The sequence below is a fragment of the Epinephelus fuscoguttatus genome, linkage group LG6 (genome assembly GCF_011397635.1).
Source record: "Epinephelus fuscoguttatus linkage group LG6, E.fuscoguttatus.final_Chr_v1".
Lineage (NCBI taxonomy): Eukaryota > Metazoa > Chordata > Actinopteri > Perciformes > Serranidae > Epinephelus > Epinephelus fuscoguttatus.
This window is the reverse complement of record NC_064757.1, coordinates 27,658,532-27,685,633: the sequence shown is the minus strand read 5'-3', so window position 1 is coordinate 27,685,633 and position 27,102 is coordinate 27,658,532. Positions and strand designations below refer to the sequence as shown.

General features: G+C 41.7%; 1 protein-coding gene across 8 annotated transcripts in view; it reads left to right on the top strand.

Moving 5' to 3' along the window:
• Nucleotides 1–27,102, top strand: part of pde4d (phosphodiesterase 4D, cAMP-specific) — a 260,681-nt gene that overhangs the window by 211,381 nt on the left and 22,198 nt on the right. For 7 of the 8 annotated variants that reach the window (XM_049577852.1, XM_049577850.1, XM_049577849.1 and 4 more), the window contains 5 exons: nucleotides 13,520–13,711; nucleotides 16,856–16,892; nucleotides 16,998–17,074; nucleotides 17,502–17,551; nucleotides 24,722–24,834. In XM_049577852.1, coding sequence (XP_049433809.1) covers nucleotides 13,520–13,711; nucleotides 16,856–16,892; nucleotides 16,998–17,074; nucleotides 17,502–17,551; nucleotides 24,722–24,834 — 469 coding nt within the window. Of the gene's footprint in view, nucleotides 1–143; nucleotides 798–13,519; nucleotides 13,712–16,855; nucleotides 16,893–16,997; nucleotides 17,075–17,501; nucleotides 17,552–24,721; nucleotides 24,835–27,102 lie in introns of those variants that run through there. The other variant, XM_049577854.1, reaches the window with a different exon arrangement.

Genomic DNA, 27,102 nt, shown 5'->3' with positions numbered 1-27,102 from the left:
CCGGATCATTGACATGCTTTAGCTGTTGGTTTTAGGTTACTGTGGCAGCAGAGTGATTGACACTTGAGACGATTGTTAGGATTGCTGTGGGGATACAAGTCCCGCCCTTCAAGGAATTACTACTACCACAACAACTCCTCCCACTCCAGACATACCCAAGCTGCAGCTCAGGGAAGCAGAGAGACAGAGACAGAGAGAGCGCAGGAGAGCCGTGTCAGTCAAAGACAGGGGGACTCAGTTGTAGAAAGAGAGCAGGAGAGACAGAAGTAAGGAAGGAGGAGGGGGAGGAAGAGGAGATCTTATTTCTAGCAGTCAGGGGAAAAAAAACACGGGGACTTAAAAGAGAGAAGCAGAGTGAGAAAGTGGCACAGAGTGTGTGTGCATGGCTGGATTAGGAAAGAGGAAGATCACAAGCTGATCTGGCAAGAAAGATAAGTGCAAGTGAGTGACAGTGAGAGACAGGGAGAGGGAGCAGGGTGAATAACCAGCCACTGTCAAATGATCGGAGCTTGAGGAGGAAGAGGAGAAGCAGTGTGGACTAATCTTGGAATGAGGGTTTGATCAGACAGGTTTGGTCTCAACCTGACCTCTCCGCTGAGCTGACACCACGGGCAGGAAGCTCCCACTGGATCACTCAGAGCAGTGAGCATAGCCGTGGGCTGGTCGGTGGGCTCCAGGTGGCCCAGCAGGTCTGTGTGTTTGCAGATGTGATGTGGGAGGAAACGCCAGACCATGAGTATCATACTTAAACCACGGTCGCGCTCCACCAGCTCACTGAAGAACACAGAGGGAATATGGTAAATAGATGAATAACTTTGTCCTGCTGGTTACATTTCCATGTTAATCCTGTCGTGTGTGCAATTGTTTTGCTCTATTGTTCTGCATCTGCATGTTTATTGCTCTCTGAAATACTTTTCTTCTGCCTCACCGGCTGCGTCCCAAGTCATTCCTTTTTGTTTATTTGTCCCAGTTGGCTTGCTGTGCTTTGTGTGTTTGTGGCTCTTTCAACTGTCGCCTGAATGCCATCACTCTTCTTGTCAATCAAAACTTCTCTGCCTCTGCTGTGGTTTGCTGCAAAAACCTGCTGTACCCTGTAGATATGTCAGTTACAGGGCTGCGTCGGTTTTTTGCGCAACCCATGACATGTTCTGTGGTCAGATAAGATCTGTTCTTTCCTGAGCTCCAGTGTATTTTGTTCTTTATTTCAATGAGGACATAACACTTGCTGCACTTGAGATGACCCTCAGTGTGCTTTCATCAGAACTCACTGTCTATTCAGTGATGTTGTCTAAAACACAAGGTTGTAAAACAGCAAGGAGGAATGTGTTGTGTCGCTCCATGCATTCTCCTGTCTGCACATGGCTCCAGATAAATGCAGGATGCAGAGCACAACGCCAGGGGCACGAATCACCCTTCCCTCCCCCTCTTGTCTCCTTCCCCCTCCTGTCTCGACTTGCCCTTGCCTGTCAGCACTCATTTCCAACTAAGAAACTGCCCTGTAGCTTCAACATGGGAAGTTAATATTCACAGTTTTCCTATTGTGTCACTCCGAGGCAGAGCAGTAAATGGATCGGAACAACCCTGGGCAAACACACAGTGCTCGTGGGGTGGCGGTGAGAAGGGTGGTTGCCCAGCAGCGTGTGTTTGAACCCTGTTGGACCTCTCTGCAGGGCTCTCGGTGTTCTCACATTGTTAGTTTATTAATCTGCTCCACAACACCCCAGCAGGAAATGACGCTTGTGAAATGGAGATATATTAATTAGGTCTTTGAGGTTTGTAGTTCTCTGAGCGGCGCGGATCAAAGACAGTACGTGATGTGGTTTTAGGGTGTATAGCGTAGTGTTGCTACACGTAAACCTGATTCAGTGGAAATGGCTTATAGTGATGACGTCTGTTGGGGTCAAATTGATATAAGCAGATGATTATTACAGCACAGTTGCCACTGTTGGCCTTGTACATTTCTGCAAACCAGGAGTGTGTTACATTTGCACATGTCATATGTACCATATCAGTGTTTCTAAAGTGACATAGTACATGAGCTAACTTTGACATCAGAAGATGGAGGGGATGGTGGATGGCATGACACCAGTGCAAGACATCGCACCTATTGCTGTGTTTCCAGCAGCTATTGAGGCTTCAATCAAGAGTGTTTTTTTGCCTTTATTTGATTGTAAAGCTTCAGTATGAAGGTGGGAGAGAGATGGGATGAAGGGCTGTGGGTTTGAATCAAACCTGTGGCCACTGCTGCCTTAGCACATGGGCCACCTGCTCTACCACCTGCTCAGATACAAGCTACTGGGTGCCCCGTGAGGGTGTTTTTTAAGGACCCATTGCTGTTTTTACAGCAGCTTTTCAGCCCCCAAACATGGGTGTTTTGTAGGGACCCATCGCTGCTTCTCCAGCTGGGATAGTGCCACTAAAGCTGTTGTTTTTTACAAAGGCATTGCTGTTTTTCCAGTGGCAATTGTGCCCCCAGAACCCGGTATTTTAAGCCAAAACATGGTCTTTTTCTAACTATAACCAAGTGCTTTTTCAGGGTGTCTACAGGTTCTTAAAAAGTCTTAAAATGTCTTAAAGTTAACGTTACAACAATAAGGCCTTAACAGTTATTAATAGTCTTTTGGGCCAATCCCAATTTTCTTCCCTTAACCTTATCCCTTGGTGTCAAGTGCACTCACCAGATAGATTCCCCTCAATGACGAAGGGGTAGTGTTGAGAGGTAGGGAATTTTACCTACGAACTGGGACGCCACTTCATAAAAATTAGCGTATCGTCGACATAGGCTTCACGGAGAACTCTGTATATAATATTATAATAATATAATATTCATGTCGGCTACATCATGAATTAGCGATTTTCAAGCATTCATATTCTAACTCATCGCTTACAGATAACAATGCATGTGCAGAAACATAACACATTCCGACAAATTTTGGAATTTTTGCATGCTTATTTGCGAAAATAGTACTTAAAATTGTGCCATGGCTTTCTCATGGAGGCTGCCATCTTCCTGAAAAAGTCGCCTGGCTGGATAGTTTTGCAATGCATCCTGGGAATTTCAATCTTCCCCTCAGTTGAGATGGGTTCATAAGTGTGCATCGCACAGCCCTTCAAATTAAGTGGGGATTTTAAGGGCTGAAAAGCACTTCCCTAAAGTTTGGGACACCCTAGCCCTTCGCAGGAATGTGCAAAAACAAGGGCTAGGGCCAATTTTGAGGGGAAGTGTGAGTATTGGGACCGACCCTTAAATTTGAATGTGTGAAGTCTAAGCCACTACAAACATTTTATCTAATTTCATTTATCCATTGTTGGTTTCGTTTTGTGGAAATTAGTGAAGACTTCCAATGTTAAAGTATACCATCATTTTCCTTCACACTTGCACTTACCTGTTGGCAAAATGTAGATCGACTTAACTCACTCTAATAACCATATTCCTACATAACACTTACCTCTGCACAAGACCACATACTTCTTGCCTGTGATGTTTGAATAAGTAAATCATGATTTGTCCAAAAATCTGTCCTAAATTTGGTTTAAAGGTGTCTTTGAAAGGGTCTTAACTTAACCGTCTGATACCTGTAGACACCCTGTTTTTGTGCCTCAACATGAGCACATGTTAAATGTTAATAAAATGTTAAGTTTTAATGTATCTGCTACACAGTAACATAAAATAAATGTAATGTATCCTTGGTTTGGATCCAGTAAAGTGGACACTTTCACTATTTACGAAAATAATTGACTGTTTTAAAATACAGGGCAGCTGTTTCAAAACACTGTACAAATTAAATTACCGCACTGTATAGTTCAAATACATTATAATATAGTAAAGTACGTCAATAGAGCTTGTGTGTTGTTCAAATTCCCCTCACCAAGGACCCATTTAAGGTGGCATTACATGAGCAGGCATTATTAATCCACCTGACAAGGGTGCCTCCAACCCCACATGCTTGAGCACATGTGTTGTCTCCATTACAAGCAGCCGTGACTGTTTCTAATTGTTTGAATAGACTCCACAAGGTTGCCTGAGGAACACTAAGTTTCACTGCTGCATCGTTGGCTTGTTTTTGTGCTGTTTGTCATAAACTTTATTTAAGGAGACTATGTTTCACATCGAGAGAAAATAACATTCCTGTCTGCTTCTTGCAGCGTCAGCGTCAGGTAGCCAGCTGGAAGCAGACGGGTTACCGTGAGGCCAAGTATCATGGGAGTAAAGACAAAAAAGAACACAGTAGTCTTAGTTTTAATGCTTTCCATTTGTTGTTATGAACGGAAACCCCCAATATGAACACTGTAGGCAGACTATGTGATTACTATAAGCTAATTATTTAAACAGCATTTGCACAGAAATGATTCTGTCCCAAGTGTTTCGATCCATGTAAGCAGCTGATTGCTGTATTCGTGTTAGAGCTGACTGCGAAATGTAGCTTTTTCTCATGTTAAAAGCTGAGAATCTGGCAGTGTTAGGTTCGTATGAGCCATCTTCTTGAATGACTACCAAAAGCAGTGCTCAGCTGGACAAAGCCTCCTCCATCTGTCCTGCCCTGCTCTCTTCTGTTATTTACTGTTGAATCAAGGCTTCTTTCATTAATTCCCAACAGTGCTCTGTCTTTCGTAGTTGTCATCACCGAGCTTAAAAGATTCATAGTGGAAAAGAACACCTGAATTATAGGTGATAATTCAGCTGTTTGTGTTAGAGTGGGCGTGTTTGTGCAGTGTGTACGCGTTTAATGCAAAGGGAGGGGAGCGTTTTCCTCCTGAGCTGGCTAATTCTCTCAGGTATCTGTGTGTTTCTCAGCTGCATGAGTGCTTGTGTGCTCACGTATTTAAGAGAAGGACGTGGTCTGGGTGTGTGACATGCCCCCTGGCTTGACCAAACTCCACCCAACCGTGCAAATGCAGCTCTATGTGCGCAGACTTTTGAGTGTTCACCAGCATGCTAGCTTGAGTTTGGGAAAGGTTAAAGACAAGGGTTGGGGGATGTTTATGAAATCCTGTTAGCTCTAAATCTTTTGTCGCACCTCTTCCCACTTTAAAACCCAGGATGATGTTATGGTACGCTGAGATAAAGCGTGGAGAAGTAGTGTGGAACGTGTGACAATGACCTCAAGTGTTTGCATCTGGTTTTTGTCGGTTCTCAGCTGGGCGTTTCATGCAGGCCATAAATGTTGAGGTTATCTGGCCTCTCACAGGGCCTGACAACGTCCAAGCTATCGAACATGTTTTCCAACTTTGACCTTTAGTGACTCAGACCTGAGATGATGAATAGGACTGAAAATAGGTCCATAGTTAAGTTGACCTCTGTGTTATGTAGAAGCAGAGCAGGTTTGCTTGGCTTTGAACCATGTGACCTGTGATGACGCTGCATTGCCATGGTGAGCTCTTTGAATGTCTTTATGATTGACTGAGCTTTGTGAATGGCTTAGTGACAGCGAGCACTAAAGTAGTGTCACGGCCACAAGTGAAGGATTCACTTTGCTTTTACCTGACAGGGCAAGAAAAACCAGAAGCAGAGAAAGAAAGAGACGTGCAAATCTACAGCTCTCTGTACAGATTCAGAATATGTCAATTGAAAGCTGCACTATAAAAAAGAATTTGAAATTCAGCAGCCAGTGTGGCACTGCCCTTATCAATTTATTTGCCAGAGACCAATTTTGCCAGCTTTTGCCGCCTGGCAGGTGTTAATCTCACTTAGTGCATGTGTGTGTGTTAGCATGGCTGCTTCCTATCATGTGTGAACGTGTGACTAAGAAGGGGTGTGTATGGATATAAGCCAGGTAGGGAAAACGTGTCTTGGTTATCAGTGAGCGGTCAGTCACTTATCTGCTTGGCCTCACTGACCTGTGGGTGCTGGCCTCTTCACAATCTGTTTTTCTGTGTCTTGCGTTTTCTGGTGGCAAGGTATTGTTTGGCCCTGCCAGCTTTCCTGTTAATTTTCTAACAAGATAGTGTATACAGTGCTGAGAATAAGAGGTTTATGAACACTAACATGTTGCCTCACAGAGCCATATTGTGGACGGGATGTTGAAAAGAGTATTAAACAGTGGAACTGAATTGGCTGCTTTGACACATCTGCTGCAAAACTGGGTTTACTCTTGTTTGTGCAAGCTTAGGCAAAGAAAAAAAATGATGGTCACGTTCTCAAATATATATAACAGCATATTAGGGTTCTGCAGGTTAAAAAAATATGGAGACAGATGAGGGGGAGTAATAATGAAAAAATTAGAGCCTAAACTCAGATATTTTCTGAAATTAAAGTCGCAAATTTACAAAAAACAAACAAACAAAAAGACTTGAATATTCTCTAAGGTTATAAAGTCATAAATTTGCAAGAAAATGTGGCTGGTCTATGTTATCTTTAAGGCTGGTTTACTGCACATTGAAGCAGTGCTGTGAACTTTAGATTAACTTTTTTGATACACGTGATACCTGAATCTCAGTACTGGTAACAGATTAGATGTTTTCCTGCACATTAGGAATGCAATTATATTTTTTGGCTGTCGTAGACAATAAACTGTAAAAAGTTCTGATGTAGATATTTGACTCTCCACACACATTTCGGTCAGTACTAAAAAAGATGCTGAGGTCTAAAACCTCGCTTGACTTTTCTGACTGTTTTTGCAGAGTGAAATAAACAACAGCTGCCTCTGCTCACATGCTTTAATAAAAACTTTAGATCCAAACAATACTCCATGTACACAGATTACAATTCTGTAAATACATTAACAACAATCACCCAACAACATGGTCACGTTGGAACATTTTCAGTCAAGTATGCAGCATAACTGAGACTCTCTTGTCTGTGCCTGTAAACAGTGATTCCCTAATTTCATTTGGATATTTTGAGTCTGAGGACACAGTAGTACGTGTTTTGAATACAGCCAGTTCTCCCATATTTCACATCCATAATGATAACATTATATATTTGTCTGGTGTAAGTTGGTGATATATGTGGCGGTTTCAGTATCTTTGACCTGACTGTCTTGTTAGTAAGTCAGCATGAAAGAGAGCTCATTCTTATCTCCTGTTGTGTCTCAGTTGGGATCCATTGTTTTCCTTGGAGAGCACAGCGCGAGTCAGAGTCCACCCCTTAATATATAAATAAGAATACTTTCCTCTGATTTGTTGTCCAGCTGCACCGTGTTGTTTTATTATAGCAGAGGCACTGTAGATTTGAAACATCACCAAACTGACACATCTTTTCCATTACGTGCAGTATGTCTGAATCTTATCCGTCATCTGTGCCAACTCTGTCATCTTCAGTCTGTGTGTTCTTGTTTTCCTCAGTCATGGGTCACTGTTTTGCCACTGAACATGGTCAAGGTTACCACACATTTGTTCAGGATCGCATACTGATACTCCTCATGCATGCAGGGGATCATACTCCTCATAAATACAGACACTTGAATGCTCTCTCTCTCTCACACACACACAGACACACACAGCTCTGACATGCCTCTCCCTGTCCTTTCCCCCGTGCTTGCTCCCCTCTTTGTCCTCGCAGCTTTCTAAAATAAATCCAGTGTCGTCTTCCCTCTGTCTACCTGCTTCAAAACACTGTTCTGATCAACACCGTAGCATGCTCTTCACACACACATCAGTAACTGCAGTTGATGCCCACTTTTTTATAATCTTTCCCACATTTGTGTCCTAGTTTTAGTGAAAGAAAAAGTTTCAGCCTCTCTTTTTTTTAGATGTTCAATGCCTGTTCGCACTTTGGGAAGAGACCAAAAATATCATGCTTGTATGACGTATTGTCTTTTGCATTGTCATGCATTTTCTGGCCCACAGACTCTGAATGATGGCTGGAAAACAGAGGCTCACTATCCTCCCCTCAGATCATTATGTATCAAAGACACTGATGCCCTGACCTCTTTCTCCAGGACGTCTCTTCACAGTGCTGTCACGTCAACTCCTGTGGTGTTTATAATTGCTCAAATGACCCTGGGCTGAAAATGAATGAGTCATTGATCTATGCCATTTGGTGTGTGTGTGTCAGAGAGGGAAAGACAGACACAGAGGGAGAGATAAAATTGAGACAGAAGTGATGGAGAGCCACAGACAAAAAGAGAGAGAATAAAAGCTGTGCGATGTCCTTAGGCATACATATGACCCAGCAGCGTCCTACATCCACCTCAGTGTCGTCACAACTACAGTGCCGAAGTTCCTCTGTTACAGTTCACCTCAGAGGTTTCTAGCAACAAACAATCCCTCTTTTTTCCCTGCAACATGACCTCACGCATGAAACCCTACTCCTGTGGGAAACACTGTCTCTGCAGGCCGTCTCCTCATCTGCTCATGCAGCTGCAGGTTATTGTAGCCAAATTAGTTGCCACAGTGTGCTATTCAGGTTACTGTGATGCTTTTATCTTAGTTTATTTATCTTTAGACAACAGATAGACAGGGCATGGATTACCACAAAGATTATTAATCAGGCCCTCCGGCATGTTATTATCTGCCTAGTCTACAAAAAATATGCTTGCACAGACTAGGCAAGATACAATTATGCTTTGAACCAAGAATACCTGTATTTTAAGTTAAGTTTCTTAAGTGTGTAGTCCAAAATAGGATTGGGTACTATTTCCATCTGTGCCAAATTTCAGTACCTAAGTGCACATCTCCAGTCAGAAAGCCAGGTTTAGGCAAGAGACGGAAGTGCCTCAAAGTGCCTCAAAGTGTTCCAAAGTCTGGAAGCCAGCCCCGGAGCTCCAAGGCCGGCAACAAAGCTTTACAGAGCTGTCGAATTTAACTTCAGATAGGAGGCAGAAGCACCCCCAAAGCTGGGAAACCAGCCACGGAGCTCCATGGCCGCTCCGTCGGCTTGTCAGGGAGCCAAAACTATCACTGCAGTCCCTGTCTGCCACCAAAGTTTTGGTGTCTGGTCTATTTTCTTTTCTATTTTATTTAAGTGATAGCCAAAAATCACTGCTAGACAAGCAGACTCACATGCAGAATCAGACGTGTGATTAGAAAAGAGCAGAGAAGCCAAATTGCTTTTCAATCTACTACATCACCGCTGCAGCTTGTTATTACAGTAAAATTGAAGGCACCGTTGGTTACCATCACTGAATTTTAGGTACTGGAACTGGTTTAAATTGGTTTAAATCAGTGCTAATGTCAATGAAAGCAACCCAAATCCAAAATCACACGTTTGTCTCAAACCCTCAATTCTTGAAATTATCAGGTAGCAATCTGCCATTTGTGGGTGAAAATTAATTGTGAAGGGTCATCTTATCAAGTTAATAGCCATCTTGCTGGGAGCTAAATACACATATGTAGTTGCACTAGTAGATGTGGTTATACTTTGATGTGAAATTATTGCTAAAATACTGTAATAACCTAAATATTACTGTCTGCAGAATTTCATGGTTTAGTCTCTCTCTCATATTTATCCTCTGCATAGATTACTGATGCCAGTGTAGTTTGCTTTGCAGTTTATAGACGTCACTAAAATTAAATATTGTGTATGTGTCATCTTTTTTTTAAGTATTTCTATCAATATATCGATATACATGGCATGACTGATCTAAAGTATTTCAACAAAACAGTTTCAACCTGTTAAAATGTGAGTGGGAGTGACTTGTAAATTGAAATACGCATAAGCTATGTTGGTGAAGGATCCAATAAGTTGATTTTTAGCACTAGTTATATGTTTAAATATTGAATATTAGTGCAAAATATGAGCAGTTTGCTGCTCCAGTGCAGATATGTCTACACCAGCCATTACTGATTAGTTTACACAACACTGTATAGTGTACTGCTTCTTGTTCTTACAAGTTCACTTTAATGACATGGTTAGAATATATTAAGTTTAAACATTAGAAAGAAAGTGGTGTGACTTTAAACTTTTTGATGACAGACAAGAGCGTGAGGATATTGTTAGCAGTGATATTCAGCAGATGGGATATCTTTAGCAGCCTAAAGGAGCTCTTCCTCATCCATCCAGTGTTTGCACATCAAATATTTCCTTCCTTGCCAACTTTATCTGAGTTCTGGATCACTCCCTTTTTGGGTAAACTGTAGTTTCTTTTTGTCTGGGCCTCTCAGTAATACAGGATTTACTTCCCATGTCCACAGTAATCCCCCATTTGAGTCGTACCCGTGCTTTTTGTTGATTCTTACAACAAGGTCACACAGCTGTTGGCATGTTTCCTAACTCATGCTTGCTCATCGAGGGCCGCCGTGTTGTGTCATAGCGGGGGGAAAGGCCACACATTCCCACTGTGATGTCAGTGCTGGTGCAATACCTCAGTTGACTAGTTACGAAGATCATTCCCAAAGAGGGCGTGTCTGTGGAGTCACACTTCTCGCACACACGCTGTGAGTGGAGTTACGCATCAGGGGTTTGGCTGAGAATCTCTGTAGACTGTGACGTCGGAGTAAGTGTGAAAAAAATGAATCACTTGTCAAACATATGCTGGGTGTTATGTTTCGGCACTTTAGTTATCTCTCAATCTGTAATCTTTGTCTCTGTTTCGTACTCAAACATGACACACACACCCTTACACACTTCATCACGCAGAACAGCTGGGAAACGGAGAGACCTGTTGCCTGGGATGACAGTTTTAGACGTCACTTGTGGTTTCACACCTGCAGGAAAGAAAACACACAGATCCCTTGATGTGATAAGAGGGTGTGGAGTGGATTAGATAGGAGTGAGTGTATGGATGATATTGTTTTAGATTGACGTGCTTCTGATCTTACATGATATACAGATAGACAGAGTGAGCCGACTTAGCGATAGAGATTGGTTTGATGTGTGTAAGATAAGACAAACTGTGTAGAAAAGTTGCTGGAGTCATTGCAACTCACATATTACCTCTTGTCTGTGTGTGAGAGTCTGCTCGGAGGACAATACTGTTGCCCTTCCCTCAGCCATCAGGCAGATGGCCAAACTATCCCATTCCACAACCAAAGCTCACACTCATTTAGCTGCTGCTGCTCCCAGAGATCACACAGAGATAGCGGAGCCTTTAGCCATTTAGCTGTGGAAAATATGCCCGGCATGTCCTGTGTGTCACTGTGGCTGTGTCAAACATGTTCAGATACACAGAGATAACCTTGCTTCAGATGTAGGAAACAAAATGACTTCTTTTTCCCCAAACCACAACTACAATTCCCACATTTTCACAGCCCGCAAATCAAACCTGCGAACACAATTCAAAGTGATAATAACTCGCACCTGTTCGGTCGGTGAATCATCCGGTGCTGAGGATGTGAAATACCCAGAAGAAAACATACAAGCTGGAGATGGAGAACAGGAAGGATGCTTGTGCGTCGTTAGTCATTCTTCATTGTGTGATGACAGGGAATGTTTTTCTTGTTAGTCGGAAGTTTTATTTCAGCATAGGAATGTGCTTTCTATACTGTGTAACACACGTACCTACCGTTGCACTCTGTTCTGAGTACATCCTCTGCTCTTTCTCATTCATAACCATGCATAAACATCCCGTCCTGTACTGGCTAAGTCGTAGATGATATTGGATTAAATGTGTGGTTGTTTCTGCAGTGAGGATGATGATAAAGGGGGCGTTATCCTTGTGGGTATTATGGTTCGCACTTGAGGGAATCCCCCCCCTGACCTTAGCATCACACCAGATGGGATTATGGGATTGCTTGATAGCCTTAGTGATGAGGCAGATATCCCTGGTGACAGGCGTTAGTCATCACCTGGGCAAGCAATCACCTAGGAGACTAAGGAGCTCACTGTGACACCCCATTGGGAAATGGTGTCACTGGTTTAGAAACTGTGAGTCAGTGCCGTTGTTAGAGCAGAGGTATTCCCTGTGGGACGGTGCAGAGTTTAAACAAAGCGTATCGCTTGTGGTTGTATGTAGATGGCTTCGACTGTTGCTGCATTAGTTCGAACTGTTGGTGCCAATTATAATCATCTTATAATCAGCCAGGTAACAAGCACTGGCTGATTATAATTTTAAACGATGATGCTGTGAGCAAATACGTCATCGGGCGGTGTATGAGTAATGTAGGGTGCTCGGCCGTCACTTACAGAGCAGGCATAGCTTGTCATGTTTTCACAGCTCTTGGGCCAGTTAACAGCAACATATGGAAACTCATGTCAGAGCCTATGCTGCTGCGATGGAAAAAGTACTCACGTGAGTCGATATGTGAGTAAGCTCTGAAGTCATCGAGACCCCTAACGTTAATGATAATTAATGTTTTCGTAGAGAGCTTGTGATTTATTTAGACATGGACAGTCGAGCCACGTCACACAGCCACAAGTACAGTCTGTTAAAGACAGGAGTTAATTTATTCATTCATGCATGGTGTGCACGTGTTTAAGAATCTGTATGTAAAAAGCCTTAAGAAGCGGCATCATTTCAGGTGGCGTCATTGTCTAAGCGCGACCCACCACTTGGGAAACACTGGTCTAAGCTGATTCTGAGGAGAAGTGCTTCTGTCCCTTCATTTTTCGGCTGCCGAAACATCAGACTTCCTGTACTATTAATCTTGGCTGTGTATGAGTATATAAACTATAGCAGTGCCTGTTCAGAATGGGCAGATTGCTCGGCCTCTAGTATTGCTGCTCGCAGTTTTCTCGAGAACTCCTCATCCTTCTTAAGTCTGGGAACAAAAGTGCTCATTCATAAAGTTAAATTACCAATGTTTTGAGTTTGCTGCAATGTAATATCTCCAGTCTCTCCACTCTCTTTATTGTTCTTGAATGTACTGTAACCGTACTGTACTGCGTTGGAGGCAGAGCTGTGTTCATTGCTGTGAAAGTTGCTCAGTGGTGAATGACGCCAAAAAAAGTACAACTTCCTGATGTAAAATTTCCCAGACCGTCTGCATTCACAGGCCCATAGAGCAATTGTACTAGCATTTCCTTTAACCCCATTTCCCAAATGCTCCGTCTCGAGCTCCTTCACGTGACTGACAGTTGGAAAATCACTGTATTCAGCTATTAGTGAATTTTACAACTTTATGGGCGTAATAATTTAATTACAGGCTATTTATTGAAGTGTTTTCCAAGGGAAATCTACTGGTTCACAGATTTCTCACTATGTGAGTCTATGGGAATGAGTAATTTCAGGCCCTGTAGCATCATGTGACGGACCTGGAAGTTGTAGTTACACAGTTTGGCCACTATGTCAGATTGATTCAAAGCCCAGCCTAGTTCTTGGGGGCTTTACTGTAGCAAGCAACAGAAAGTGAGCTGTACCCAGCATGGCATTTGTCGCGTCCCCTCTACACCGCATAACACAGTACTAATAAATATGTCCCATAGATCTCAAGAGCTTGCTCACAACTCTGCACTTCTGTGGGTCCCTCAGCAATACACCCACCAAGTGTGAATTCGAACAGATAAAGATTGTTGAGGAAGATTGAAGGACAGATGTACAGACAGGGTAGTTAGATATTTTGTCTCTTGGAGAGTCACTGGGGAGTTCACAAATGTTCACATGATCACAAATGTTTTCAAATGCCCTCAAAACCATTTTGTATCGACTGTACAATATCATATTATAATCTTTGTTTCTTTCCCCTCTTTTTCTCTTCATAGTTTCGATGTGGACAATGGCACATCATCAGGTCGCAGCCCCCTGGACCCCATGGCCAGCCCGGGCTCAGGCCTCATCCTGCAGGCCAATTTTGTCCACAGCCAACGGAGAGAGTCGTTCCTCTACCGCTCCGACAGCGACTACGACCTCTCGCCCAAGTCTATGTCCCGAAACTCCTCCATTGCCAGTGACATGTGAGTGCACGATGTCTTTGGCGTCCACCTGCTTCTTCATTTAAAAAAAAAAACAACACCCTGACGCTCCCCACTGAGCTGAATGTGGTTAATTCTGTTTTTTTATTTCTGCCTCTCTGAATCTGTGTCACGGCTGGATGTTTATTAGACCCGGTCTTAAAGCTGCCACGCAGCTGGCTTTAGCCACGGTGGGAAGTGTGCATGACCAACAGCTGATTGTGAAGTGTCACATCTATTCTTAGCCGTATTCCAGTAGCATGAACAAGGTGGCGAGTCACAAAGTATCCACCAGCACAGTTCATGGGATGGGTCGATTGTGTCTGTATAACTCATAAGGACAATGGGATCGATTTGTGTGCTGCATTTAATCTGCCAACATTCTGTGTGTGTTTGGTCATTTGTCTTTTATAATACCAACCCCCCACTGCCTTACACCTCGAGACATGATGATAAAACACACAAACCAGCGGGCATATTCTGGGTCGGTGCAGCCTATATATTGATATAGCATTTCCCACGCAGTGGTGGCTATCCAGTTACATGTACTGTACACTTAGTGCTACAGGAAATAAAAATATTGACTGAGAATATAGCATTTCGATCCAGCCTGGAGGAAAGACAAATAGACAAAAGGATGAAAAATAATGTCCTGTAGTAACCTTAGACTTCCTCCTCCATACTGCTGCTTTTCGCTCTGGAGTAGTAAACCAATGACCGTTCTATGACCTACACCTACTATCCAGTTACCATGTTAAAACCACATTAAAAAAAAACCTTTTACGCCTCATTCTTATATCTTTTTCTCCGATGAATTGCACATACAAGGAAACCTGAGATAGCTGCAGTGGCGAGGCGACTTCACTTAACAGCTCTCGCTATGAAATTAATAATACAGCTCCACAATCAAGTTGAACTTATAAAAAATTAAATTTCATGTTCCCTGAAGTACTTAACAACGCATCTTCCAAAGAACATAGTGTAGAAATTTCTCAGAGGACGTTCCTTACAAGAAAACATCACAACAGAACAGTTACAGTCTGTGTGTGACCTCAGAAGGCCGAGGTAAAAAGGTCACTAGCTATATCTTAACTCGCCTGTCCCCCTGATTTTTCTGTCACTCTTGAGTACCTTCTATTTGTCTTATTTGGAGCGCATTACAAGCCTGCATCTCTTTTGACTTTCCTGCCAGGCACGTCAGCTCACGTGGTTGTGGGCGTGTGCATGACGTGGTTGCAGTCACTGACACGCTCCTGTCACCTGAGCTGATGTTGACAGTGCTCACAGTCAAAATGTAGCGCGAGAGGTCACCAGGTTTTTGACTCAGAGTTCATTGTTGAAGATTCCTTTAGCTGGAACTGAGTGAGTAAGGCTGAGTGTCCATGTAGTTTCTCTGTCTTTTTAAAATTGGGTAACGTTTTACTTGAAGGTATCTACGTAAGAGTGACATGACACTGTCATAACTATGACATCACACGGTCATGAACCTGCCATGAACATTATTGTCTTTGTCATGACAAGTTGACATTAAATTTGTTTGAGATGTCCTTATAATGACAATTTGACATTAACCAGGATGACATTACCAGAAGTTGTATTTGTCATAACAAGTTGACATTAACAAGAAATGCACCTCTTTCTGTGTTTATGACAAGTTGACATAATGATTATTATTGTTATGACAAAGGCATCGTCTGGTAATGTCATCCTGGTTAATGTCAACTTGTCATAATAAGGACATCCCTAACAAACTGAATGTCAACTTGTCATGACAAAGACAACTTCTGGTTATATCACTTTGATTAATGTCAAGTTGTCATAATCAAGACAACCCAAACAATGTCAGCTTGTCATTACAAAAACTGAATGACACTTAATGACAGCAGTCATAAACGTTTATGACATGTACATAATGTTCATGACAAGTTCGTGACAGTGTCATGTCATAGTTATGACAGTGTCATGTCACCCTTATGTCAGTACCTTAAAGTAAAGTGTAACCTAAAATTGTCCCAATGAAGACAGGGCATATGCAGCCAGCACCTTTTTAGGGCACTCTGATGCTTTTGTGTGGCGGCTCGGAGCGCTTCTAGTTAAAAATCTCTCACGAAAGCGCTGCCGTTTCCAGCGCCCTGCCAGATAAAAAAGCTACATGCTCTCCACTCCCTTAACAATGCCCACTGAGGTGCCCTTGAGCAAGGCTCCTGCGCTCCATCAACTCCAGGAGCCATGTGTGCAAGCGGCTTCAAAACTGGGGCAGTCGCTGAAGCAAAGTCAGGGATGTGCTCAGCTGACTTTTCCCTGGATAAATAAAAGTTAAAAAAATATATGAAATGATGACTGCCAGTGGGATATAGTTTAGGGCGGAGAGGAGGAGGGATGGACAGAGAAGGAAAGGACGAGGAGTAACGGTAACTGAGGAACACGTCTGTACAACAAGCGCAAAGACAGCTGGCAGGTTTTCACAGTGTCCTTGCTGTGAGGTATATTCTGGAAATGACATTCACTACACTAGCTTGTTAGAGCTGCAACATTTAGTCGATTAATCTGTTCATCATTTGACAGAAAATTAATCAAACAGTAATTTTTTAAGCAAAAAAGCACAACATTTGCTGGTGTCGTGCTTCTTAAATGTGGAGTTTGATGCTTTTCTTTGTCATGCATGATAATAAACTGAATAGCTTGGATTTTTGGACTTCAAATCTCATCTGAAGACATCACCTTGGATTCTAGGAAATTACACAGAGCATGTGTCTTTATATTCTGTCATTTCATTGATGAAACAATTAATCGATTAATCAAGAAAATAATAGAATTCATAATAAAAATAATAATCACTGCAGCCTTCAACCTTATGTGTACCGACACATGTCCACCAATAGATCTCTCCCTGAAACCTCAAACAGTCCTGAAATTACTACACTCTGTGACGTCGGGCCTCAGCTGGCAGCTGATGAGTAAACATGTCACCGTGATCGAGTGCATCAGAGATGCTGAAACTAATCTAATGTGATGACCCTCGCTCCTCCCTCCCCGTCTCTCCTCCCCTTGACCATTTCAGCCCATGAGCACACTACTCTGTTGTCAAATGTCAATACACTGTAGCTCTACAGCTAACATTAAAGCTACCGTCTTTGTGTCTTTCAGTCATGGTGACGATATGATTGTAACGCCATTTGCACAGGTGAGCACTTTTGCCCGCTTATTTATCGTTTGTATCGTCTTCATTTTTACATTGTCGTAGACTGATGTATGATTTATGAGTCCTAACCTATTGTGTGCCCTTCAGGTTCTTGCCAGCTTGAGAACTGTACGAAACAACTTTGGTGCATTAACTAATCTACAGCAAGACAGAGCATCCAATAAGTAAGTTACCAGCTGTATTTTATTTTTTATTTATATATTTTTTTCCAAACAGAAATCTGTCACAGTGGGTGAAGTGACTGTATTAGAGGCAACAGTGATCAACATGCCAGCATATCACAATATGTGATGACAGTCACTTTATGACTAAGATGTTCTGCTCAGTAAGTGGCAGTGATTTGGAGTCGTTTGTGTCCAGTGCTCACTCACAGTCTGGCCTTGCTCGCCCTCTGCTGTTCATAATGAGTGCTACAACAACAGTAGCAACAGTGTAAAGCTGCACTCTGCTACAGTGCCCCCTCTACATGTGTAGGAACAAGTGAGGGGAAATGGTGCTTCCTTGAGTCATGTAGAGAATTTTTAATAAAAATATTTCGAGGTAAATCACTGTTGGAAATGTCTCAGTGTGTGTTTGTTTCCTCTATGACAGGAGATCACCCATGTGTAACCCACCACCCATCACCAAGACCACCTTCACAGGTATGTGGACAGTAAGGGCACCATGGTGGCTTGTGTTGTGTGTGTGAATGTGTTTGTGTGTGTTGTATATGTGTGATTCGATGTGTGGTCTAGGAATCAGGATTAGATTTGGCCGTAGACACATAACTTTTTTTTATAGTGGGCATCCTTTTTAGTGGAAAAACAATCATATAAAGCCAGGGTTTTTAAGCATTTGCAATGGCATCATATATTTCGAATTGAAATATGCCAATTCTTCATTTAAATTGGTTGCATTCTTTGAAGTTGGTGCACATGCAACCTGTTTTTGCAGAGTCTCTTTTATTGATGGTTGCCCTGCAGTCTCTTTGGATGCTGCTGGAGACAGAATTCACCATGATCTTATATCTTATGAACTTAATGTGAGTGTTTGTTATCGCAATCCATGCTAACGTCGCATATCATCCCATCCCCAGAGGTAACACTTAGCTATTTAGCAGATATAAGCAGTATATAAACATCCAATAAATGGTTTGCAACACACTGTAACATAGTTGTGAGCATATATACATGTTTGGTAATGTATTAAACTGTTATTGTTATATACTTTTACCTCTTTTTTAATTAATTTTTTGTTTATATGGTGGTCTTTTGTGAATTTTATTTCCGTTAAAGGTGCGATACAAAGTACATTTAGTATGTATTACATCTATTTGTCAACAACTATGATATAATATGTCATCAAAGGACAAATACTGTACATTAATACACTGTTACAAATGTTCTCCTCTGCTCACAATAACATTGCCGTGTGTTGTAAACCATTTATCTCATGTGTATGCACTGCTTGTACAGTAAATGCTAAATAGTGGACTAAGGATAAATACTTTTATTTATCCCTGTGGTTTGCAGCTTAAACACAAAACACAACACATATCAGTAACATAAAGGTCACCAATAGACAAACAAAAGTCATCAACAGGCATACTCATAGACATAACACACAAACTCGTACATATACCTACACACATACACACACAAGAGGAATAGTTTTGGTGGTAATATGCACCCTTTTATTTAAAACTGGAGGCTGGATAGATTAAAGCTGATACAAAGGATGCTGGTGGTGTATAAGTGATGTTTTTGCCTGTTGTAAGATATCAGCATGGTGGTGATGAGGGGCTGGCAGACAGATCCATGCGTGCAGGCAGCCAAAGAACATGAACATAAAATCCAACATGGTCAGAATACAAATATGGACAACGTATTTTGCGGGTGATTGGTTTACTTGAGCAAAGCAATGGCCAAGTGAAAAAAGAACAAATATTTCCCTGTCAGTAGCTGTTGTTCTGCTATTTTCTATCAAGTTTGGATTAGTGTGGCTTTTTTTTTTCTATAGCCAAGATGTTAGCAGGAATTTCTGAAAAGCTAATAACAGTTACAGAAGTTTGGCAAGACAGTTGGTCAGTTATGAACCGATGCTCGGTGTCTGCTGTCCGTTGCAAGTTGTCACATCCATCCTGTGCATATCAGGGCTGCAGCTAACAGTTATTTCCGGTGTCAAGTAATCTTTTGAATTTTTTCTCAATTAATTGATTACATTTTGGTCTAAAAATGTCAGAAAATGGTGAAAAATATCAATCTGTGTTTCCCAAAGCCCAAGATGACGTCCTCAAATGTCTTGTTTTGTCCACAACCCAAATATATTCAGTTTACTGTCATAGAGAGATAAAGAAACCAGAAAACATTTTACGAAGCTGAAACCAGAGTATTTTTACAGGTTTTTCTTTAAAAAATTACTCATACCAATTTATCACTTGTCAAATTAGTTTAGGAGTAATTTAATAGTTGACAACTTCTTTAAAGTAATCATTGCAGCTCCAATGCATATCATTACAGACATTTAATGAACCCCACATATATTCCAGGAAGTAGTTTTGTAGCAGATGTAAACTATGGTGTTGGCGACCTTCACTTCATGTTTGAACCAACTTTGTTTGGCTTTTTCTTGAATTATTATTCCAGTTTTCTTCATAGAAAGCTTCATGTTCAATGGCAAACCACTTGTCACCTCTGTATGTGTGTTAGGATAGCTAAGGAAGAAGTTTTAGTTCATACAATACAGACACCAGTTCAGTGCCTTGAGACCTCCAACACTTCATTCATAACCACAGACATATTAATACCTCAATAATGGATTGTCCGTCCATATATCTAAAGTCATACCTGACTTGAATAGTCTGATGTGCTGTAACCAGTAGACAGATAGCTTCTGCTGCAAAGCCCGTCTGGCCTACTTTGAGAGTTTTTGTTGTGAGGAGGACATGGCACAGACGGTCTTAGATGGCGAGAATAGACTTGTCCTTGACAGTCACTTTGCTTTTTAGCCGTATCAAAGTATCAATGGCTGTAACCTGGCTGGTGTTTGCAGGAGAGACCATATAACCTCCAGCATTAATAAATAATTTCACTGTGTTTTGTTTGGTGAAATTATCCCTGAGGCATGTGTGCAGACACTCATAGTATCACACACATTTGTGCATGTTGTAAAGGAGGTAAAACATTAATTTTATTAATAGTGTTTTTTTTAAGGTGTTTAAAAAAGTTCTTTCTTCTTCCACATATGACGGAGATCCATGCACACATTCCTTCCAATAACCCGATACATAACCTGCGTATATATGAGGAACTGGTGACATTGGGCTATATTTAGAACACAATCATACTGGTGCACAGCCATTATGGTCCCTGCCATAAACTGGTGACAGCTGTGAGTCATGAGCGTGATTGTTAGAGAGTATTGACTGCTTGTAATGCAAAGGCTCGCTGAGGCGGCGACTAAGTCATCCTGCAGATAAGCACAATAAAGGAGGAATAATTAACGGAAACTCAGTAAATCAGTTTGGGATAGGATACGAGTGATCAAAGAAGGATTATATTTAGTCTTCTTTTTTAATTTCCTATCTATCCACATCCGACTGCCGTCCTCTACTGCATGTCATTTTTCCGTTATGGACTTACTGTTCAGAAACAGAAGATTTTTTTTTAGAGTTGTCAAGGGTTTGAAAAAACATTTTGGTAGGTCTGGGACCTTTAACCTGTTGTGGATGAGAGTAGATGCTGGTTAAAGCTAATGAGAGACCAAACAGTGGTAGGGGTGCAGGATAATATCAGCATGTCATTGGTATCTGCAGATAAAGGCTTTACAGTGAAATATCACAACCGTGAATAAACACTTTTTGCATATGACAAGCTGATGAAACTTTTTTTTTTTTCGTGACTTTGATTAGTTGCAATAGGTTAAGTTTGCTCTGGTTGCGGGGGCGTCGGTGGCTTAGTGGTAGAGCAGACCCCATGTACAAGGCTGTTGCCGCAGTGGCCCGGGTTCGACTCCAGCCTGTGGCCCTTTGCTGCATGTCACTCCCTCTCTCTCTCTCTCCCCCTTTCACACTAGTCTGTCCTATCATTTAAAGGCGTAAAAATGCCCCCCCAAAAAAAAATCTTAAAAAAAAAAAAAAGTTTGCTCTGGTTGTGGCTATTGCGGAGATTGTCTCAGGGAGAGAATCATCCAAGCCTGTTAAATTAGAATTAATTTTACATAAAAATAAATTTGCCATGTTTTACATGTAACCTAAGTTGAGGTAGTTTTCTTTTTTTGCCCAGTGAGTGTGTACATTTTGAAAAGCATTGTATTTTATGTCAGCATCTGCCAGTGGGTAGATGAATTTATGCCAAAAAGAACGTATTTATTTATTTATTTGGATCCCTATTAGTCTCTACCAACACAGCAACAACTCTGACTGGGGTCCACGCAAGCAAACATAACATCATGGTGTAAAACAAATAATTGAAAATCCAAGGGGAAAAGAAACAAAATACAACAAGAAAATAGGAAAACTACAAAACAATAGTCAAAAAAAAAACACGCAGAAAAAACAATAAATTAACCACAATAAACTACTAATGACAATAATTACAACAATGACAACAAATATCCTCACTGTTTTAAAATTTCCAGAAAAAAAATAAACAAAAATAAATAAATAATTTTACAGCTCAAAGGTAAGCGTTGGCATAATAATATTTTAATTCAACTGCAGTTAGGAGGAAAGAAATGACTGCATTGATCAGCTGACAATAGGACAAAATTGTTGAAAAATATTGGCATATCAGATATTGGCAAAAATCCAATATCATGCAACACTAGTATGTGTAATATCATTTTAATATTTTACATCCCATACACTCGATCCAAAATGTTCTTGGAGTTTTTTTCGAAACATTTTTATTGTGGGTATAAAGTTAATAATATGAGTGAGGATATGACTCTAAACTTTTCTCCTTGAAATTGCATCTTGTACTTTATATGGAAACAACAGGGCTTGAGTTACTCTATCAGGTCTCAAATAAATATTCTATTTTATGTAAACGGGTCAGACCTTTCAATGGATAGGGTTTTAAAGACATGGAGCAGAGTGGAGGTACTAAATATGATACTTAGATAAATATTAAAACATTTTTTATGATGCTGACATGTCAGTTACAACAGCATAAAGAAATAGTAAAGTAGTTGAAAAATTTAGAGCGAACAAAACAAAAGCTGCTTGGGTAAACGCACGTTTTTACAGCCTTAAGGATTAGTGTATTTATTGATTATTATTCCAGTCCAGTGTCGTCTTTTTGAGTCTTGTGTAGAGTTCATTTTTCCCATTTTCTTTCTAGCTGTGCTTCTTCAACAGTTGATCAAAAAAACTATGAGTACGAGGAATGAATCAGAGTGAAAGTAATCATCATTAAATGGAATTAAAAGAGGGAAAAAAATCATTGTATTGGCCAGTGACACATGTGGTACAGTGCAGTCTGTTGGAACCCATTTATTTTGTAACTGACACATGATACTGTCTTAAAATGTAAGCTGCTAAACAACAAGCATTTGGTCTGATGTATAACAAAGTGACAACATATATGAATTATCCAAACAAGTGAAATCACATCAGCATTATTTCCCATCAGTTCAGTCTCCCCTCTCCTGCTGTCTCCTCATCTCTGCATTTTTTGTCCTCCTCCTCCTCCTCTCTCATCTTCTCCCTCTCACAGTCCGACTTCACCGTCGAGCTGTTCCGGTACATAGTTTGGCTGCAGCCCTGCGTCTGTGCAGCAGAGTGGCCTCTCCGAGCGCCGGTGTCTGATGTCGCACTAAGCATGAGAAGAATGTCATTGACGTCAGTGCAGTTGCTGTCAGAAAGAGTAGCACCCCAGCCACTGACACCACACCAGGGAGAGAGACAGCGAGGGGGGGGGGGGGGGGGGGGGACAGAGAGAGAAAGAAAGAGGAGAGAGACAGAAAGGAGACAAAAGAGGGGAGGAGGAAGGATGTTCAGAGATCAGCGGAGGAAACGAGGAGTGTGGGAGAGGAAGGGGACTGATGGAAGAAGGGAGGGAGAGATGTGTCAAAGACAATGGAGTAGGAGAGGGGGGATATTGTTGAGAATAGGAGGTGTCAGAAAAGGTTTAAGGATGGTCGGTCAGTCCTGGTGTGCATGTTCCCAAACATACAATATAATATTATGATGCACTGGAGCCCAAGGAGCTAAAAACTGCACATGCAACCCAGAGCTGTAACTTTGCATCATTTACTTTGAGAATAAAATGTCCCAGAATGAAAGATAAGTGGGGAAAGCAGCATTTTTATAATTTAAGCCTAAAGAACGGCAGTATTTTCCCAAAGGCTTTAACAGGGTCTGAATGTAAAGCCTCTGTATTTTAATCTGCTTCTGTTTTCTCCGTCTGTGTAATTGAACGCCAGCCCGTGCTTTCCCAAATTAGTCAAGGCATCAATATTAATTGGCTTCTGACAAGGTGACATTTTCTGTTAACATAGACTGACTTTGAGAAGGGGGCATGTCTTCAATTCCAAATGACCAAAGAGAGACATTGATGCAGGGATGTGACACTAACCATCTTTACCATAGTCTCAGTCATCTATTTGTTTACCTCTGTTTTGGTGTATCTGTATGCTGAGCACATATCAGCATGCAAGCACACACACACAGTATAGGGAGCTCCCAGCTCTGGCTCCACTCCTCTGTTGCTCCACTCCGTCTCTTGTCCTCCTCCCTTCCCCATCCACAGTGCAGTCCTCTCAGGCTTTAGGTACAGCTTGGGGAGAGCAGCACGTTTGGCTACCAGGGACGCCGAAGCAACAGCAGCCCACCCCCTATACACACAGCATCTATAGGAAACACTACCCAGCACACACACAGCACCGGATTACACCATTTGCTTCCCGGACACCATGGATATTTTCATTGGCAGAGGGGCTAAGGAGACAAAATCATGATGTGTTATGGTTAGCATTTCGTCTGGTGTGAGTGTGTGTGTGTGAGTGTGGATGCATGTGTGTGTCTGTGTGTGTCCGTGTGTGTGTGTGTGTGTGTGTGTGTGTGTCCGTGTGTGTGTGTTTGAGATGTCTCTGTATTTGTTAACCATGTCAGGATGCTCTGAACAATCTTGCTCCTTGCTGGACAGTGCTGACATGGATGTTGCCTGGTTGTGAGCCTCTCACTGGATTCTCTTTTCCCACCGTCCCTGTCTTCCCTCCATCCCTCCTATGGCAGACATGGGCCTGCTAAGCAAACTGCTGTTCATCCTGCTACATGACTGGAATTACATACTCTCTTATGAATGATAGCGTAAAGCTCACACACCTAGATCGCTGACTGTGATATGTGTGCTGTGTATGGGAGGCAGTGAATGAGTCTGTCTGTGTGAGATTACTGTTACCTCTGTATTCTCTGCTGTGATTTTCTTACTGTTAACATTCATTTGGACACCCAGAACTGACTCAGGGTGGCCGTTAGCCATCCATCACCTGCAACTATACTCCCTGGGATTGTATCTGACTTACTTTTTAAAAGGAGGAATCCAGGATTCGAACTGTAGGACGTCACCGGAGGTTTCTTTTCTCCGAGGGGAAACAGTGAGCGTTTGCTGCAGCTGACCTGTGACTGCTCATCTGTGGGTTAGGATACAGGAAAACTCCCAGACCCGCACAGCTGGCTCACCTGTCCAGTATGAAGAGTCACCCATGTGTCTACTCGGGGTATCCCAGCTTAGCTGTATGTGGGGTGGGAGACCCCGGGCCTGGACCGTCCACTAGCCCTCTGAAGCGGGCCCTTACTGACCCCTTGCCCTCCTGTCTTGCCCCTGCAGAGGAGGCCTACCAGAAACTGGCCACTGAGACCCTGGAGGAGCTGGACTGGTGTCTGGACCAGCTGGAGACGCTGCAGACGAGACACTCGGTCAGCGAGATGGCCTCTAACAAGGTAAGAAGAACAAAAGTTTACACTAACTACCATATCTGTTGGATGTGTTAATATATATACATGCTGCTGCTTTTTCTGGTCAGACCCCAATTTCCCAATTGTGTGAATACACTTCTGGTGTTATTTAGTGAAACATATAGACGCTGCTACCCAGGATTCACTGTTGTGTGTTTTGTGGCTAATATGGACAGGATGTGTTCTATAACTTTGGTTTGATGGTGTGATTTCATATTTTTATGTAGGTATGATGCATCTTAATTTTATTTTTATGAGCAATTCAAGAGCACAACCACTCAAGGGAGTATTGTGACACAAAAATGCATGACTAGAAACACTTATTTCCAAAGTGGTCCTCGATGGAAACAACAAAAAATACATAGACACACACAATTGTAAACAAGAAAATAACATTATAAGCACACTCACTCCTTGCACCTTCACTCCCATAGTTCAGATTCCCTCACTCAGAGGTGAACCTTCAACCTTTCCCACAAATCCTCCTTAAAATTTGTCTTAAAAATCGCCTTTGTTTGGCAGTTTTGTAGTGTATACTGATCTTCACACAAGGTTACACTATTATAAACTGTACTGTATATTATATATCTATAATTTTGTTAAAAGGTTACAGAATTAGTGTGTGGTGGTCATGAATAGCTGACACTTGAACTGGCTGCAAACAGCTGTCTGTAGATTTCTCAAGAATGCAGAACTTAAGCAGACCTTTTTACCTATCCACACCGAATGCTGCATTTCTATTAGTGCTGTCACGATACTGCGATTTCTGACTTCGATATAATATCTTGAAAAATATCGATATTCAAAATGATGGGAAAAAATTGATATAAAGGGCATGAAATTATTTTTTTATTAAAAGATAAATTTAAAATCCCTGTATTTCCATGGACTTTCAAGGCCAGGGCAGGAAGGCAGGGATGTTTGTTAAGACAAGAAAAAATGGAAGAAAAAGTACTGTATTTCTGTATGCCTTCTGTTATTTTTCAATAAAGAACGTCATTTAAAAACAGATAAATATAAAATGACTCTAACATGACAACTATAACATTTTCTTTTCTTGTAAACATTAATAATAAGAGAGAGAAAGAAAGCCCAGCTGGTACCAATGAATATTGAAACTGTTTTAAATGTTTAGAAACAATATGTATCGATAAATCAGTATTTTTGACAACACTAAAATCCATACATGAATGACGAAATATGAAATTACAATGACGTCTTTGTACAGTTCTCTCGATGGTCATTAAGCAGCAGTTACATGGTGTTTATTGCTTGATGACAGGCCAAGCTGATGTGCAGTACAACTTTATGGTAAATACCAGGAGCGGATAGATTCAATACTTTATAGGTTGTTGATTTTATTCATTTTAAGGGGTCTTTCTTAATATCATATTGAATTGACATTACCTCCTGAGCGTCACCTGCTCCTTTGCCATCAAAACCCTCTCCTGTTCATTTGTCAAGGTTTTATGATGGTTACAGTTTGAGTCTGAGGAGTCAGTCACGTTCGGTTGTCATATGAGCTGTTCATATGATGTGCTTTGATGAATTTTCAGCCATCAAAATATACGTTTGACCGGTTGTGTTATATTGTCTACAGTATGTGTGTTAGTGATAGCATCGTCATGCAGTCAGGGAGTTGTGCTGTGAGCATGCTCAGTCGCCTCCACTGTGTGTATATATGCTTGTGTGTGTGTGTGTGTGTGTGTGTGTGTGTGTGTGTGTGTGTGTGGAGGGAGGCTGCTGTGCCGCTCTGAATGCTGATCAGCTCTGGGCTCTGGTGATGTCACACACCGTGATGTCACACAAGGGAGGGATGGACCAAGAGGAGAAGCAGGGAGGACGGACAGACAAAGGAATTACACAAAACGTGCACACGCTCGCCGCTGATGTTACCGTGGTCACACGCACGACCGGGGCACGTCTACCTCATTTAAAAGTGAAAAGATTAAAAAAGAAAGAAAAAGAAGGAGATAAAAAACCTGTAACATGCACTGTCTCACCATTGCTCACCAGCACAGCTATCCCTGGTTGTCATGGCAACAGCCACAGGCCCAACCAGCCTGCTATCTCACTCTAGCAACACATCATAGGTAATACAGTCACTACATCTCCCACACATAGCCTTTACTTTGTGTCTGTATCCTGCAGACTTTCATTTATCAACACTCAACATACGCCGCAATTCATCAATGAAGGAAAGTCTGACTACAGAACAATGAAATGGAATTCCCATGATGCATATTAAATCAA